Below are 18,464 nucleotides of genomic sequence, written 5' to 3' on the forward strand. Positions count from 1 at the left end.
AGACCATTTTAGAAAACCTGCCCTGGTGGGTCTGACAGGGTGGTAGGAAACCCGCCACTCAAGGGCTTAAAACAGGTCAGTATGACAAATTTTATGAAATTGTACCATGATATGTATTACATTTTGTACAATCTGCTCCAGCAAATGAAAAAATAAACACATGCAATAAAAATAGCACTGAAAAACTTCCCCCACAGGCTTTACGCTACCAGAGCAACAGGCAAAAATTTAGCAACTTTGCTAAAAGTCACATTTAATAGATATGTCCGACAAACTGTCTAAAATTAACTGCATCGACAAATCAGGTCAAAAACCAGAACTAATGAGTACGGTGCAAACAAGTCAATAACTGGGGCCAAAGAAAAATAAATAAAACTCCTATATATGAGCATAAAAAGCCACATTTCATGTAAAAAATGGTGCAAAATCCACAATAATCCCCCTTGTATCTACATATTTAAATTATTGCTGTTTTTCAAGATTATTAAATAATTAGGCTGCCTGAACACAGCCGGATTTGCATTGCGGAAATGCTGCCCATAGCATACTATGAAAAAGCGTTTTTTCCTGCCCATGAGTGGAAATCAAGTGATTTTCTGCTTGCAGGGAGAAAAATCACAGCATGCTCTATTTTGAGGCGGATTCCGTGCGGACGGCTTCCATTGAAGTTTAAAGGGGTATTCCGGGACCTTTTTTAAAACTTTTTCTGTTGATGACCAACAGGACAGAATTTTGTCCTAGGACTGAAGGGGGCAGGGGGTATATTACCTGCCCTTGTTCTTATTTGCTGTCTGCCCATTCTGCAAGTTTCAGTCCCTGTTTTTGGCTGTTCAAAATGGCCACCACAATTATTTATCTAGCTAATACTCTGTGAGCTGCTCTCTGATTGGCCAGCACTGGTAACATGAGCAGTGTTGGCCAATCAGATAGCAGGGATAATGTATTGGTAGTCTAACATTATGGGGTTAGGTAGTGTGAAGATTGCGTCAGAAAAAAAATGGGCCCCCGAATCAGCAGATTGGATGGACAACAGAGAAAAACAAGTGTAGATAATATACTCCCTCTTTGGTCTCTAGACAGAACTTTGTACCAAAACTAGAAGGTTGCTTTAAGAGGTAACACCCAAATCACTTCTAAGTTGTCAGTGCTGGGTGTTTGTATATGCTAATAGTACATAGTCATACCAAATCTACTACTGTGCACACTATTGTAGTACATCATATTCAGAGCGTGAGCACAATCTCTATCAGTTCCCAATTATACCATTGTGTTATTGTAGAGATGGTTTGTTGAGCAGTGGTATGGCAAAACACATTTCTGTTTCTAAAGGGGTTGTCCAAGTTATGAAAGGCCCTCCCTTATAATGGGAAAAATTGCCTACAACCTCATTGAGATATTTTTTGCCTTCCTCTGGATCAACACTGGGGGGTAATAGACTGAACTGGATGGACCTATGTCTGTTTTCTGCCTTACATGCTATGTTGCTATACTAAAGGCTGCCGCATGGTGTAAAATAAAGCAGCTGTTACCTCTCCCTGCTCGTCCCCCACAGGCAGCTCCAGGTCTCCGCTGTGTTGTTGTTTACAGGCTGCCTGTGACACACACTAACCCTGCTGCTACGGCCAATGACAATGCTCAGCAATAATAGCTAAGTGCTGTCATTGGCCGCAACACTTTGGAGAAGGCTCTGGTTGACTGCAGCCTCTAAAGATGACGTCAGCAGGGAGATCCGGAGCCGGGGGTAGTGGACAAGTTGGGAGAGGTGAGTATCAGATAGAGAACCCTTTAAGATGGTCTTTCGTTACTCCAACAATCCCTTTAACTATATTTTGAAATAATAGGTTGGAATAGGGGTTGTCCTTGCGAATTAAATTTGTAACAAAAAGTACTAATTAGTATAAAATTTGTGTAGTATATATACGGTACTCCTCTACTCTAACTACAGTTAGAGGATGACTTTCTGTACCCTGCCCAATTTATGTCTACAACGTCTACTAATCTGCAATTTTAATTAGGTCAAGACGTAACCATTTACTAATAGAGCCTAAGCTGCTGATTTGATATCTTGACAGGGAAACAAAAATAAATATGGAAATCCTTGGATAAATCCCTAAGGACTTTTCAAAAATAGAAGCCTATTCTTCGCGGATTTGGCAAAAACCGGAAGCTTAACCAGGTCACGGCTGCCACCTAAAGTAGAGAGACAAGGAGATGTGAGCACCGAGAGTCGCTGCTACTTCTACAGAACTTCCGGAGCCATCTGTAGTGTTGCGTCTCTACATAGAGGAGAAATCCCTGGACCCGGGCTCACTCTTTATCACTCATGTATTTTAGAGACAGCGGTGCAGTAAATCATCCCAAGGAGAAAGATGTGTCTACTGGTAAGAATACTAATCAGTGTCATTGCAGGTTGGGCAGCTATAGTATCAGCACATCTTAGAGTCATGCTTAGATGAGGCTATGGTCAACCACCGCAGTGTAGATGCAAACTTTTTTGTTCACCGCTTTTTTTTTTGGAGCGCTGCATAATTTTGTGTTCATTGATGCAATGCAGAACTGGAAACAGCTGTTGGGTTTGAGGCTATTAAATGATGTCATTATAGTTAACATGATTAATGCTGGAAGAGGTGCTGCTGATATGCAGAGCGATACATGTGTAAATATGAATATTGTCATTACCGGAGCTTACAAGTATCTCGAAACAGTATTACAGGCCTCTAGCACGTTGCCGAAATAATTGATAGTTGGTGGAATTACTCACCCTCACAAAGCTGGCTGGAAACCATCCTTCCTCGTCATCTATCTGACCCCACCACCAGTCCTTATTGGAAGCATCCAGGACCTTGATGACGTCTCCAGCTTTAAATGCCAACTCCCGGTTGGCCATGGTGACGTGATCCCATGCTGCCTCAGCACTTACAATAGATCCACCGCTGATCAGCTGCAGAGACAAGAGAAGGTCGTTAGTGCTACTTAGGCTCCGCTTTTTGTGACGTTCTAGTATAACAAATGAAAAGTATATTAATTACAAACACACATAACAGACGACAGAAGACAGAAGGTGAATGATTGCCGCAGTACTGCACGGCCTAACCTACTGCACACCACCTGAATCCCAATCAGTATGTTCACAGGGTGACATGCAAAATAGATGCCAGGCAGCAATACGGCAGAGAAACACAAAAACCTTAGCTTAGGGAGAAAAAACAAAGAAGGGAACAATGTGAATGAGATTGTGCATGTTGGCCAATGCAAATGTATATCACAATATGGCTTTGTGCACCATGTTACTAGAATTACACCTCTACACTTCATAAAGTTTTACTAACTGCTTGCAATCGTTAAAAATTCTGCATAGGAAATGAAAGAATCGGGATGCATTGGAATGTATGTACCGTGCGATCAACCTACAGTCTATTTCAACCAACACAATATTAAAAAAAACACTAGATTTAGTGATTTAATAAAAAAGGCATAGCTTGAAGATCCCGGCCCTAATGCAAAATCTGTAAGAGAGTCAACCTACCATGTACCATTTATAACACTGTGTACATACTTTCCTATGAGGCAAAGGAACTTATGGGCCCGCCCAATCACAAGGACCTGGCTATCTCTGTACAGAGTCCTGATGGGTACTAACATAGCTTTAACCCTTTCCAATCCACTGTCTGACGACATTATGATTTAAGGCTGTACAGCTCCGATGTTGGAAGACATCCGTCGGGGTTCTCTTACTGTATATTGCCAGCCTCTCTGCTATCGAAGCCTATCCAACGTGTCACCTCATGCAGTACTGGCTTTAGCCAGCATATAGCGCTGTTGTATAACGGCAGAAAAAGAGTAAGCCCCCCTAGGAAAACCAGGATACAAATTGGATTGGAAAGGGTCAAATTCCTTGGCCTCAATGCAAATGCTATAAAGTCTAATAATCAATATTGGAAAAAAATGGCCAAAAGTACTGGTGGTTTGGCACAATACTCCAAATGTAGATGAATATTAGCGATCAGGGATGATGTAGTGATCTCTGATCTCTAATATCATCTATATTTTTAGAGTTACGCCAAACCACCAGTTCGTTTGGCCATTTCTTCCTGTGCATTTACGCCCAATCAAGTGGTGCATAATCTGGTAGGCGGCACCTCTATTCCAAGCACTAATAGCACCTCCACAGTCCTAGATTTTCTTTTGCCGTATCACAATCATTCGGGCAATGCTCCACCTTTACTTTTTTTCTTCCATCTTTGCATATCATAAGAATCCATATTGTCACAAGTCAATGTATTCTCACGGGATTGATGTCCCCCATAAAAAGTAAACCATACTTCTAGAACAACAAAAGCTGTACTTCTACATCCTTGTGCCATAATTGAGTGTCATCTTGTATTGTCAGCCATATTAGCTCTCATGGGGTGATTTTTTCTCTGTCACCCTCCTTCTCTAGTTCTCCCTGGTAGTCGGTCCCAATGAGAGGTGGCTTATACCAGCAGGAGTTATGATAGGTACTCATAGGGATCCATTGTAATTGCTGGTGTTTGTCCAGTTCATTATAATTCTCTATGGGAATCGCACCTTGTATTTTTTTAACCTCCAATCTTTCCATTTCCTTTTTTATTCTGTGCTCTTAGCTTACAGTCTGTGTTTTCCAGTAAAGATGATATGCATTGGATTAGTAGAATAAAGGGAGTACCTCTCCATGTCTGCTACACATGGTGCTGTCATGCACTTACAGTAAGGTATTGGAGGAGCACCACCTTATGACGAAGATGATGTTTAGCATCCAAAACAATTGGCATATATATAATTACGCTCTGCAAGGCGCGTGTTAATATGGTGAGTAGTACCCTATGAAATTGAGGGAAGGTAAAGCCCAAGATCTTGTTGGGAAGAAGGGGGAGATCAAGATGCCGGGACAATGTTTTGACACAAGTGACGTAGAGCATTATGTCCCCCATGGGTCATTAGGGAACTCACATATAATGAGGGTCCTGTTCCCATCCTCACAGTTAGATGTACAGAGGAGATTGCTGAGGCAATTGGATGAAATGGTAACACAATAGAGTGAAGCAGTGGTCTGTAGGCTGGACTTTGGGCGCCAGTCCTGATGCCGATATTGGATCTGCAGAGATAGGGGAGCTGCAGAGATTGTACCCAGGAGTCCTGTTGTGCAAGTGGAGAGGGAGTGACATCAGAGCCGTATGTCTGGGATGATTTAGTGAATCCTGCATTGAGCGGGGGTGGGACCCGATGACCTGGAAGGTCCCTTCCAACTCTACCATTCTGTGATAATCCATAAATTGATCCAGGGTGCCAGAACCCAGACAAGTAGCTACTATACAGCTACCTTAATACTAATATCACTGCTGCTAAGTTAAGCTAGATGGCCTTGTATCATAAGGACATTTGTGTTACTGTGTGGCCATGTTGTTTCCATTTCCAGCATTGAGTAAAGAACCACGTTTCGCAAGTTACCAGGCTTCTGCCATCTTTATATCTTGCGTCCGGCTGCTTCTACCCTGACTTACAGGTGCATATGAATCTTTTGGTCGGTACTGGTGTATCTTGATGCCACCGGTAGCTAGGTGTGTGACAGCTGTCACCAGGAGTGAACACCCCTGTAATGCCACTAGCTTCTGACTGGGAGACAAGATACAGGAGGAACGATCCCCATGCCCCCTTGCATGCAGCTGAAATGACCCTGGCCGCTGAGACATGTCCCCGGCGTACTCCCTGTGTCCCCTGTTGGTGTGCTGGTCTCATACCGCTTTCAGGTCATACATGTCCCACCGCTCACAGCTGCGTCCGCTGCATCCAGGGCCGCTGTCACACTGCTCCCCGTGGGCATATTAACAATTTCTGTAATAGCTCAGCCGTATTCAGCAATTCCCGCAACCTGATTGGTTTTGACTCACAATTCCAGCAACCTGATTGGTTGTTTGGTTTGGCTGATTCAACCTGATTGGTTGTTGTGGCTGAGGTGTTACAGAAATTGTTAATATGCTGCCGGGGACACTGACTGAGGCTGCTCAGTACAGTGACTGACAGCCAGGGAAGACATCGGGACACTGACAGCGGGTTGGTGCAGTCCCACCGCTGCTGCAGCTGTATACGCAGAAAGCAGAGAGGGAAGACCATCAGGGAAAGGTGAGGGAGCAGTGCCAGCCACTGAGGAGCTTGGGGCATTCCCGAACTTCTGCTGGAACAACCCATTTCTCCACCCAGGACAAACCCTGTCTCCAGAACATTTCCGGTGGCGTCAAGATACACCAGTACCCTTTTGGTCTCTCATATAGAAATGGCCCTAGTACAACTACCAGTAATACTTTGACCATCTGTCTAGACCTTGGCTGATACTGTATGTCTGTGGTGTATATATTAGAGTGTGTATGTGATGAGGAGTCCTGGATATACTCTACCAGCCTTGAATTACAAAAAAGTTTTGGCCTCACTAAAGATGGCAATAATGATGGCTAAGCATCATGGAGATGAGCAATTTCTCGAGCTGTTCCTCACTTTCTAGTGTTTATCTGTTTATGCTCCTTGTACAATACAATGTTTGATGTGTGATCTCTGGCTCCTCATTCTACAACACAGCAGGAAGGAGAAGACATGCAGTCAAGGCCGAGCAGCCGAGCAGAGCTAACTATCCCTGGGACAGAAGGCAGCACTTGATAATGTCACAGCCCTCCACAGTCTCCCTTAATCTGTAATACAAGGACGGGCCAGTGGAGCATGCAGCTTGAATCCGGTTCAAATCTCAAGAGCTTTACTACTTGACTCCAGATTAAATAGGCTACCTTCACGGTTCCTCCGAGAGCTCCGACACTAAGAATATGTCTAATGCATGTGGCTATATTACATAGATAAATCAATACCTCATGAATATATTCATCGGCATGCAGACATCGGTAGATATGGGTTATCAATCCAGGTAGACCCATGAAAAAAAAGGGGGGAAGTAATACATTTGGATACTTATGCTTTTTTTTGTTTTGCCCGTCTTAGCGCAAATATAATGTAAAAAAAGAAAATACTTTAAAATGAGAGAAAGCTGACTTTTGGACTTCTCCAATCTTATAAAGGGTTTTCCTATCTTATGAATGTGATATCGCTAGTATATGCCATCAAGTTACAGTCGGTGTATGGCCGTTCAGTTGGACCTCCACGAACCTGAGACCAGCGTTGTGCCCCCCCTCTAGCTTTTCCCAGCATGGCTTTGTTCCTGGCTACCAGGCAGTGCAGGATACTGCAGGCAGCCGCACTGATGTGAATGGGGCTATGTTGCTCTTTTTTGCACAGCGGCTCGCTGGAAGCCACAGTGTGGAGAAATGATAGGGTCAGTGGGCATCCTAGAGTTGGGACTATGGCCAGTCATAAAGTGCTATGCCATCACTTTGTTAAGGCCCTTTTAGACACAATGATTTTCGCTCAAAAATTGCTCAAAGCTGTCTTTTTAGTGATAATTGTTGTGTCTAATTGCACTGAAATCGTGCAGTTTTCATTAAGCCGTCGCTGTTCTTTCAGCATGCTGAAAGATCAGCGATCCGTTATCAGGGATTCACAGCGGGATACAGCTGATACTATTGTTTCAGCTGTATTCCGCTCCCTGATTACAGGCGGGGTATGAAGAACACAGTGATCCAGCTCTGTTCTCCATACCCCGCTTGGAGCGCTCGGCTGTATAACAGCCAGGCGCTGCGAGCGGGGAACAGCTGGATGCAAAAGACAAGTGGGGACACCCCTTTTGTCTTCTGTATCCTCCACTTGGAGCGCAAGTTGATCGCTCAATGTTTGAGCAATCACCTTGCGCTTAGAACATGCTTATCGTTTAAAAATCGCTTAAAAGATTATTTGAGCGATAATCATTGTGTCTAAACCAGCCTTTAAGATGGTAGAATCCCTTTTAAAGACTTCTTATAATAAAACCAGTCATGTAAACGTGTCAGTGACCCTGAAAGGGCGCATACACCTTAATATTTAATCATCCGAACCCAGTGATCAGCACAGTTCTCAGATGTGTAGGGGAACAGCTTAATTTCTCCCAACAGATGATGTCAGGGGAAAGAAGGATCGGGGACGTGGACGTTCCCGGGAAAATAAGCCACCACCAGAGCTGTCTGAGTGCGGCCTACCACCCTAAACATAGAAATGGTCGGCCAGCTGAATGTTCACATTTGTGGGACAAGTGGAGGATGAATGACTGTAGGACAGCTGTTGAATATGTAATGTATTTGCAGCTATGCCTATTTCTTATACTGTCACTGGGGGCTGTAGTCACTATGTGAGCACACAATGTATTATTGCATGTTTCGTCACTGGCTCTATGTATATACCTTGATAGTGTGTAAGATAATATCTGAGCAAAGTATGGTATTCTGAGAATGTCATATGCACTATGCATAGAGCCATACCAGTGTTGGCACCTTTTGGGGAATGTGGGCACTATTTATATTTTCACTGTTTGGCACTATTTATCGGAAGAATGTATGACACTATTACCATATAAGCAAAAATATAGGCATAAGTTTGGTGTTAATGTCCGTAAAAAGCTACTGTAGCAAGTAACTACATAACTGAGATTGTTGTTCCTATTTTGTCTCTCTGAAATGTAGGAGGAATGAACTTAAAGGGGTTGTCCCGCGGCAGCAAGTGGGTCTATACACTTCTGTATGGCCATATTAATGCACTTTGTAATGTACATTGTGCATTAATTATGAGCCATACAGAAGTTATCAAAAGTTTTATACTTACCTGCTCCGTTGCTGGCGTCCTCGTCTCCATGGTGCCGACTAATTTTCGGCCTCCGATGGCCAAATTAGCCGCGCTTGCGCAGTCCGGGTCTTCTGCTGTCTTCAATGGGGCCGCTCGTGCAGAATGCCGGCTCCGTGTAGCTCCGCCCCGTCACGTGCCGATTCCAGCCAATCAGGAGGCTGGAATCGGCAATGGACCACACAGAAGAGCTGTGGTCGACGGAGGGAGCAGACCCCGGCGGCCATCTTCAGCAGGTGAGTATGAAGACGCCGGACCGCCGGGATTCAGGTAAGCGCTGAGCGGTTTGTTTTTTTAACCCCTGCATCGGGGTTGTCTCGCGCCGAACGGGGGGGGGGGTTAAAAAAAACAAAAAACGTTTCGGCGCGGGACAACCCCTTTAATGGAATGTTATAAGGAAATATTATTGTACAATCTATTGGAAATTCATAATAGTAATTACAGAAGTTAGTAAGTTTAACCTGACTGTTAACTTTCTGTGACAAGTTATCTTATCCTAAGCCATTGTGGGAGATAAGAGGTTCGAAATTTTTGTATGTGTATTTTCTGTTTTTCAGCTGTGAAGACTTAAGATGGAGGACGCTACTTGTGACTCAAGTCTTTAAACCTCCTGGTGGAAGGGACCATCCCCCATATGAAATGAGGGAGCAATGTATTGTTCATATAAACAGGTCCGACTGGTCTTTTATCAGCAAAGGACATCAACACAGAATCTTCAATAGACAAGAATAGGCGAAGACTGGCATTGGGATCTATTTACTGAGCATGTTGGTGTAGTTACCTCTTCTGATTATATCATAAACACTCCCCATGAGACTGACCTATCAGCACACAATGTTGTAATATATCTGAATGTCCCACCCTCCTTTGTTTGAATACCATATAAACTTTTCCCGCCAAAATAAAGTCAGATGTCCTGTGGTATACACTCTATAATGATGTGTGTTTCGTTGGATTCTCCAAGCTTGTACATTAATAATATCTAATATGGCACCCACAGTATATCGAACGGCTCATTTTGCGCTAACACCATTAAAAAAAGCTGCCGTTCTTTTAAGGTCACACAATAAAATCCATTGTAAAGATAATGAAAAGCTAAACAAATTGTGGCACAAAAAAGTTAAGATTCATGCAAAGTTTAGCTTACTTTCTAAGACTCAAATAACAAATATAAAAAATGGATAGTATCTGTCAAAATAGCTGATCGTCAACAGTCTTGTATTTCGATATATGACCGGCTTCAGTGATATCTCTGCCCACCAGGATAAATGATCAGAGTCCTGCCTGCCTGCATCTTGGATCGCATTGCGATGGATAAGGCTCTACTCACACCAGAGTTTGGCTTTCTGTTCACATGTTCGGTCATGACGGAACACAAAAGGCTGAATCCATCCTATGACAGAAACAAATGGCACCCAATGGATCTTATTGGCTATAATAGAGTCCATATGGCTTCCATCATGCTCTCTAGCGTTGTCCTGGTTAAGATAGTACAGCATGTAGCACTATTTTGTCTGGCACACACGCCTATGGCTAGGTCCCCAAAGTCTGCCTCCAAACTTGCACCATTTGGTGTGAATTCTAAAGTGGGGCTTTATCGCATATTCTTGTGCGGAATTCACCCCCTCATTGAGAAGAGTTGAATTCCGCAGCATAAACATCGATAATGTGACATACTGTGGAATTTAATTCCGCACCACATGTCAATTTCCGCAATGGTTTTGTGCATATTATTTCCGAAATTTGTGGATGAGATATTCAAAATCTCATCCACTTTGCTTCTCCTGAGAATCCGCATATAAATTTTGCGGCAATCCGCCTCATCTGGACCCCCTCTATGGGTTCTACACCAAATATTTGGTAAACTTTCGCTTATATTAAAAAGTTAGGCCCCCTTTGAGCACATGGTGACAAGTAACAACCAAGCCTCTTTTTGGCCTTAACACTTAAACAGCCATGATTGCAGCCCTGGTATGCATCTACCCAATAATCATATTAATAATAGCTATATACTATTTGCATACACATAAAATAAAACCGGCACATCCAAACCATCATCGAGGGTACAACGGGCCAGATCTCCGTAATTTTTTTACGGTAGGTAATTTTACTTTACGTCCCACACAATGGTTTCCTTATTCATTCAACAGTTCAAAAAACATTTCAGTAGCAAAGAAGTCTAATTATATTGTCAAATGTGTGTGTGGCACTAAATAACATTGTAAGTAATTCTGGACCGTTCTGTCCAGTCTTTGTCATGCTTCATAATAAAAGAGGCATTAACTGATGGCCCAGGACATGCAGAGAAAAGGACAGTGAAAGGAACAAGGAATGTGTAATGAACACCTTCCCATGAACGAGCCTGCAGGCTGGAGATAACAGCACTTATGCCGCAAAACCATTGTGGAGACAGCCGGCAAGACTGGCCAAGTGTGTTGTGCGGGGGACTCAAATCAGCTCCAACACTCAACATGAGCAAGAATGCACATTGCTGGCACCTTATTCTTCCCTCTTACCTCACTTCACATTGTTTTTTTTGTTTTCAACCAAAAGTAGCACATGTAATAATACAACACAACTACTCCGGCTTAGAAAGGACACTATGGCTATAGCAATGTAATGCAACACCCATTCTGTAATATGACAAGCTGGAGATGGTACGTTTGGGTCTACTACAGTTTTCAGCTTTATACTTGCTCATGATGGGCATTTTAATGTGCGTTGATCCAAATCAACAAAATCCACCCTAAACGTCATATGAAATCCAGTAGTTAAACTATTGCAGCACACAATTAAAGGGATTGACCTGTTGGCGGACAATTTTTCGTTTAAGTATAGCTACTAGAGATGAGCGAGCGTACTCGGCCACGCCCCTTTTCCCCCCGAGTACCGCGATTTTCGAGTACTTTCGTACTCGGGCGAAAAGATTCGGGGGGCCCCGTGGGTGAGTGGGGGTTGCAGCGGGGAGTGGGGGGGGGGGAGAAGGAGAGAGAGAGAGCTCCCCCCTGTTCCCCGCTGCTACCCCCCACTCTGTCACGCCTCCCCCCGCCCCCCGGCGCCCCCCGAATCTTTGCACCCAAGTACTGAAGTACTCGAAAATCTCAAAACGAGTAGGTTCGCTCATCTCTAATAGCTACAGATGTCTTAACACAGCAAAATCAACCCATCCTCTTCTCCGGCAATCCAGAACGGCAGCACCATGGTCCTCCCAGTTTTTGATTAGGAACGGGTACCACCTGACCACTGCAGCCAATCAGAGGCCACAGCGGTCACATGCCGTTCTCCTGGCATCATGGGTCCCAGAATTTGAGCGGTGATGCCAGGAGAACGGCACATGACCGCTGCAACTTGCTGCAACAGTCAGGTGGTAGCCGTTCCTGAACAAAGACTGGGTGAAGCAGGGGCTACAGCATTGGATCACCAGGGAAGAGTACAGATAAGTATTGCTGCTCTTGTTATTTTAACATATCTGCAGCTAAATTGAAAAAAATCGTCCAACAACTAGATAACCCCTTTAAGATTAGGAGAGCAGCACTATTTACTTAATCCCTTTTTACTGACTTCACTAATGGGCTTTAACCCTGCACATACATCTTTTTAAGGCAGTGGCTTGGCTGACTTCTGACAACCAGGCTCCTGCTCTAACACACAGGAACTGAGTAACATCAGATCCTGGCAGCTTAACCCCCTACATGTTACAATCAATGGCAGCTGCATCCATGTTCATTGTGTAACTCAGCATAACAGACCCCACCTCCAGCAGAGTCTAATTGGCTGATGCCATAGGCATAGTAGAATGCACTACATAAGTAATGCAGTGTACTATCTTTGAAATGTTCAGATCTTAAAGTCCTCCTGGGAGACTAAAAAATAGTGTTGAAAAAGTCAAATAAAGTTTACATTTATTTTTAAACAAATATAGTTTTTAAAAAATCCCCAAAAATCCCTTTACAAATCGATAAAATATATATTTTTTTAAAGCAACATACAATAGGTATTACCACATTCATAATGACGCAGACAATGGGATCTTTGGTCCCGCGATCTTAGGGCATCAGCAATGCTTTTTTTTAGAATAATCTTGCATGGCATTGCTGCTGCCCGCTATAAAATCACGCAATAAAAACGCACAATTTTTTATCGTACAAGTCAATAGGACTTTCTAATGTTAAAATCTAGAGATGAGCGAGTATACTCGCTAAGGCACATTACTCGAGTGAGTAGTGCCTTAGCCGAGTATCTCCCCGCTCGTCTCTAAAGATTTGGGGGCCGGCGGGGAGCAGCAGGGAGGAACGGAGGGGAGATCTCTCTCTCCCTCTCTCCCCCCCGCTCCCGCCGCAACTCACCTGTCACCCGCGCCGGCTCCCGAATCTTTAGAGACGAGCTGGGAGATACTCGGCTAAGGCACTACTCGCTCGAGTAATGTGCCTTAGCGAGTATACTCGCTCATCTCTATTAAAATCGCATCACTAAGCAAGTTTCTTGTGTTGCGATGCGATAAAAAGGAGGCTCCATTGGGAAACACGGGAGATTAAATAATAAATAAATTGCACATCGCAGAAAGATAGATAGCACGCCCCGATATTTTGTTTCCTTATCATCGTATCAGTGAAAATATCGCAGATGGGAAGGAAACCACTGGAAATCATTGGTTTCATAATCTGCTTTATTACTGACTCTCGCATCAGGCAAAAATCACGCAATTGTCTCGCCCGTGTAAACCCACCCTGAAGCAGACATATGAGGACAGATGACAGCCATCACAGGCGGGGAATTTTTACGCATTTTACACATTAATCTGCTGCTGCGAATTCCGTACCAAAATCCGCAGGACTCATTGTAGCTTTTGATGTGGAATTGCCGGCTGAAGTACGCCATTTTCATTCTGCATCAAAATCCGCATGGGGCCAAGCAAAAGGGAAGAGATTTATATCTGGCCTCAGTGAATAGTATATGGGGTTGTGAATGGTGTATTTTGAGAAAACGCCTGTTCTGACCTTGGACTTATCAGCGAGGTCTACATGATTAACATGAACATATGAGATACCCATATTCAGGAATCACACAGGGTTAAAAGATATAGAATATTCATATTAGATGGTTGGTATTCTTACATGAATATGGGAGCAGAATGAGATAATTAGACTGGCTGGCCATTTTCATATAACGCATTTGGATTTATACACATATACTGACATGGATCAAAAATGGGAATATTTTGTAAAATAGGTTTCAGGGTTTCCTAGGGGGCTTTCTCTTTCTGCCATTATACAATGGCGCCATCTGATGGCTAGAGCCAGTACTGCCGTATAGGACATGCCAGAGAGGCCTCCAACAACAGAGCGGCCAGTAATATACAGTAAGAATACCCTGCCGCACGTCTTCCGACATCGGAGCTGTACAGCCTTCAATCAGAATGTCTTCAGAGGTCAGACAGTGGATTGGAAAGGGATAATATTAATGGTAATAATAATAATAGTTCCTTCACTAAATAGTAGAAATAAAAATAAAAAGTAGAATGAATAAATAAATAAATGGATGAATAAATAATTATAAATTGAATACAGATGATAATTTTAATTTAGTTTTTTTTTGGGGGGGGGTCTTGTTTCATAAGATGTATACGGTATATATTTTAAAAAACAGGTAACGTGCTGTATTGGTTAGAAATGTAAGATGGAAAGGGTTAATAAAAATATTGTAAAAAATGGCATATAAATATAATAATAAATAGAAGAGAGGTGGCATAGGGGAAAAACCTGTAGAGAAGAGAGACGGTCCAGCCTGCCCTTCGGGCTGATTGCATGATACACATCCGGGGCAGGAACTTTTTAAACAACGATTCCCCAAATATAAGGGGAAAAAAGTTCTGTAAGTAGGTGTGGGAATTAGTTGTAGCACTGGGCTTTACTAAAAAATGTAATAAAAAAAATGATGACAGGTTCCCTTTAAATTGCTCTGATTTCGCAATAGCCTTATCAGTCCCAAGCCAGCCATCAGAAGGAGCAAAATTTGCCTCCCTCCTAAATGCACAATAGTGTTGATTGATCTGAGAAAAAAAAAAGAAATTGCTTTTCCAGTAATGCAATTTCTGCAGAGATAAAAAAAAAAGTCTAGCATGTGTGCTTGACTTCCATCTCAGGAACTTTTTTTTTTTCTTGCCATTTAATTAACATAACTTGCATTACGCTTCCCGCCTGACAGACATCATAATCTATGAAGCTACAAATACAGTGCACTTGTCAGGCCGGCTTTTATCTTTGTTTCACTAGATAAAGGGCATTAAGCACTGTACTTTCTGGGCTAAATGTAAAAATGTAGATTTTCGGAAGCAGATGTAGCGATTCTTAGATAATAGCATCTGCTTGATCTGTCTTAAAGAAAACCAACTGTGATCACTCACTGATCCTCTAGCACAGGTTGGCTCCTACAAGACAACCTTACTACAAAAGGCCATTTGCTTGCTTCATACATGTTTTAAATGCCCCATCTTCCAGACACGGATAATGCAGGCTGTTTACGTGTGACTCGGAGAAAACCCGCAACCAGCACTAATACATCAATTAAGCTTTGCCAGTGTTTTGCTTCTGAATTATTGTATGCTCTGTAGGAGACTTTCAGGCAACGGCTGCTGTGTGAGTCACTGATTGTGATGCCTCCTACGCTCTCTGCCTACCATCATCTATATTTAGAAATTCAGGCCAAGAAAGTTGGAGGCTTTAACCACTTGGGTGCAACAAAAGTTGAGATGAAAATGTTGCAAAAATATCAAGAACTGCGGGAGAACAAAAATCGGCGTAATTTAGCCTTAGGCAGGTCCAGCTCATACATATACTGGAAGTAACAAACTTTAGTAGATAACCACCAAACCCCATGCTCCCCATTCTACTAATGATCACATAGTATGTAAGGCCGAAAAAAGACATTTGCCCATCCAGTTCAGCCTATTTCCCTCCAATGTTGATCCAGAGGAAGGCAAAAAAAAAAAAAAACAATGAGGTAGAAGCCAATTTTTCCCATTTAAGGGATGAAAAATGCCTTCCCGGCTCTAATCTGGTAATCCCCGAATCAACAACTCTCCATAATCCGATCCCCCCACTTCCATCTCCAAGACGTTTCCTGAGCTGCACCAGTTCTTTGGAATGCGCTAACCCAGGCAATCAGGTTAATCCCCAACACCCATAGTTTTCAGCATACTCAAAGAACACAAGAGATCTATGACATTCCCTAATCTTCTCTACTCTGTTTACCCCTCTTCTACATTATTGTACTAAGCCTAACCCTTCTTCCATCAATGTCCCTCACAACCTATGCACACAAAGGCACCAGCCAATATCTGTAAATACACAAATATTGGCTGGTGATTGGCTCATACGGCCTTGTTTTCACTTACTGTTTTTGTGTCACCCCTATTTCCTCATAGTCTGTAAGCTCTTGTGAGCAGGACCCGTCACCCCTATTTCCTCATAGTCTGTAAGCTCTTGTGAGCAGGACCCGTCACCCCTATTTCCTCATAGTCTGTAAGCTCTTGTGAGCAGGACCCTCACCCCTATTTCCTCATAGTCTGTAGGCTCTTGTGAGCATGACCCTCACTCCTATTTCCTCATAGTCTCTAGGCTCTTGTGAGCAGGACCCTCACCCCTATTTCCTCATAGTCTCTAGGCTCTTGTGAGCAGGACCCTCACCCCTATTTCCTCATAGTCTGAAAACTCCTGTGAGCAGGACTCTCACTACTATTTCTTCATAGTCTGTAAACTCTTGTGAGCAGGACTCTCCCCCCTATTTCCTCATAGTCTGTAAGCTCTTGTGAGCAGGACCCTAACCCCTATTTCCTCATAGTCTGTAGACTCTTGTGAGCAGGACCCTCACCCCTATTTCCTCATAGTCTGTAGGCTTTTGTGGGCAGGACTCTCCCTCCTATTGTCCAAATTGTTTATTAGTCTAATATTGTATTTTATGTCTTGTTTTGTCTGTCAATATACCCCCTGATTTGTAAAGTGATGTGGAATGTGTTGGTATAAATGAAGATTATCTATGAGATTCCAGATCTTCAGTTTTGTAATGATGATCTATGGGAAAATGTTCCAACTGAAATACTTTACTTCGTATGATAATTGAAAGTTGTCATACATTTACCCCCCACATTATTGGCCAAAGGCCTTGAATCTTGGAGTATCTAAGTTATAATAGTGATCATCTCTGCACCCGTGAGGTGACAACGTGCCTTCTTTCCATGCTGTCAAATTGCAGGCCACTCATACACCAGTGTCACTGGGAATCACTGGTTGGAAGCGCAGAATCTCTCTAGTGCATCGAGGGATAAATATAAAGTGGCAAGAATGTTGCTTAAAAACGGCAGAGTGAGGGAAAGCCTGTCAGAGCCGCTGTGCCTTTGACAAGAGGACCAGGTAAAGCTTGTGACAGGCCCATCAAATTGCTCAAAGATCATTCACACATCAACTGTGTGACCCTGAGTCTCACGTGTTGTTTAGGACTGGAGTCTTCTTACAAACCAGAGGTTACTGCAGTAGAAGATAGCACAATGGAGCTTAAAGGGGTATTCCGGAGACTGGGTGGAATTTTCAAAATCTCCCTATCGCTTCCACTTTTTGCCATTATTCCAAATATCCATCCAAATCCTCAAACTAAACTTCAGTACTTTTCTTGCCAACCTGCGCCACCACTACTTTCCAGAAAACTTCCAATTTCCACATTGCTATTTACAATGTGCTGGGAGTTCAAAAAACTGAATCTCCCACAATGCCCTATTGCCAGTAACTGACGAGTGCACATTGACAACTGTACAAATGGTGTCATCATTACAGAATGTGAAGGCACTGAGCATGCCCGACCAGTAAAGCGTACTGGTCATAACCATTGGTTACCAATGGAGAACTACGCGAGGGAGACCACAAGTTAGAACATTATATTGCAATATTCCATGTTATCACCTTATGAAACATATAACTTTAACTTTGAATCAATGGAATACCCCTTTAAAATGAGCACAAATACAGAAGAGCATTGTGGGGCTTTATTTATATGGCAACCAATAGCCACCAGGACAATCACAGCTAGACCAACATTATTTACTATAGACAATGCATTTGTTCTCTTCATGAAACACTCTGCCATGGCACTATCCCATCACTGCAATCCACCAACCACTTGTGGAAGCAACTGCCACAAGCGGGCCTTTAACATGGTGAGCAGTACATTGCAAGAGGCTAAAGGCCCAACTATAGGAAGAGACTAACCTATATTATATACCTTCCAAACAATTACAAACTTTGGTAACAATACTTAACTTTTGAGTCTCAGCTATATAATCAAAGACAATACAAAAAAAATGTTGGCAAAATTAGTCGCTCCTACATGGAAACGTAAGGGATTTCACAATCGTCCCCCTATGCCATAGGGCCTATGGGGATTGAATTACACGCCTGTTAAGATCTTTAATCTTGCTGCAAAAAAACCTTTCTACTGCGGAATTATGGACGTCTTGCAGAATTGTTGTTGATTTCGAACTTACAAAAGATGTAATTTTGCAATTAAAGTTTGCAGAAAAACATGCAAGAATTTCCCCAAAACGCATTTTGCTTTTAACAACGCACAAAAAAACTGCAGTTTTTGATCAAATTCACAACTGTGCTGCGTCTTACAGACTAATTCCGCCTGTGTGAAATCACCCTAAGGTC

The 18,464-nt window shown here is 42.9% G+C and overlaps 1 protein-coding gene across 1 annotated transcript in view; it reads right to left on the reverse strand.

The window, feature by feature from the left end:
• LOC136580797 (uncharacterized) overlaps positions 1-18,464 on the reverse strand; it is a 390,741-nt gene that overhangs the window by 122,383 nt on the left and 249,894 nt on the right. Inside the window, exon 6 of the mRNA XM_066581655.1 lies at positions 2,762-2,941. Within this exon, the coding sequence (XP_066437752.1) occupies positions 2,762-2,941 (180 nt within the window). The remainder of the gene's footprint in view (positions 1-2,761; positions 2,942-18,464) is intronic.

Source organism: Eleutherodactylus coqui, chromosome 10 (genome assembly GCF_035609145.1).
Source record: "Eleutherodactylus coqui strain aEleCoq1 chromosome 10, aEleCoq1.hap1, whole genome shotgun sequence".
In the NCBI taxonomy this organism is placed as follows: Eukaryota; Metazoa; Chordata; class Amphibia; order Anura; family Eleutherodactylidae; genus Eleutherodactylus; species Eleutherodactylus coqui.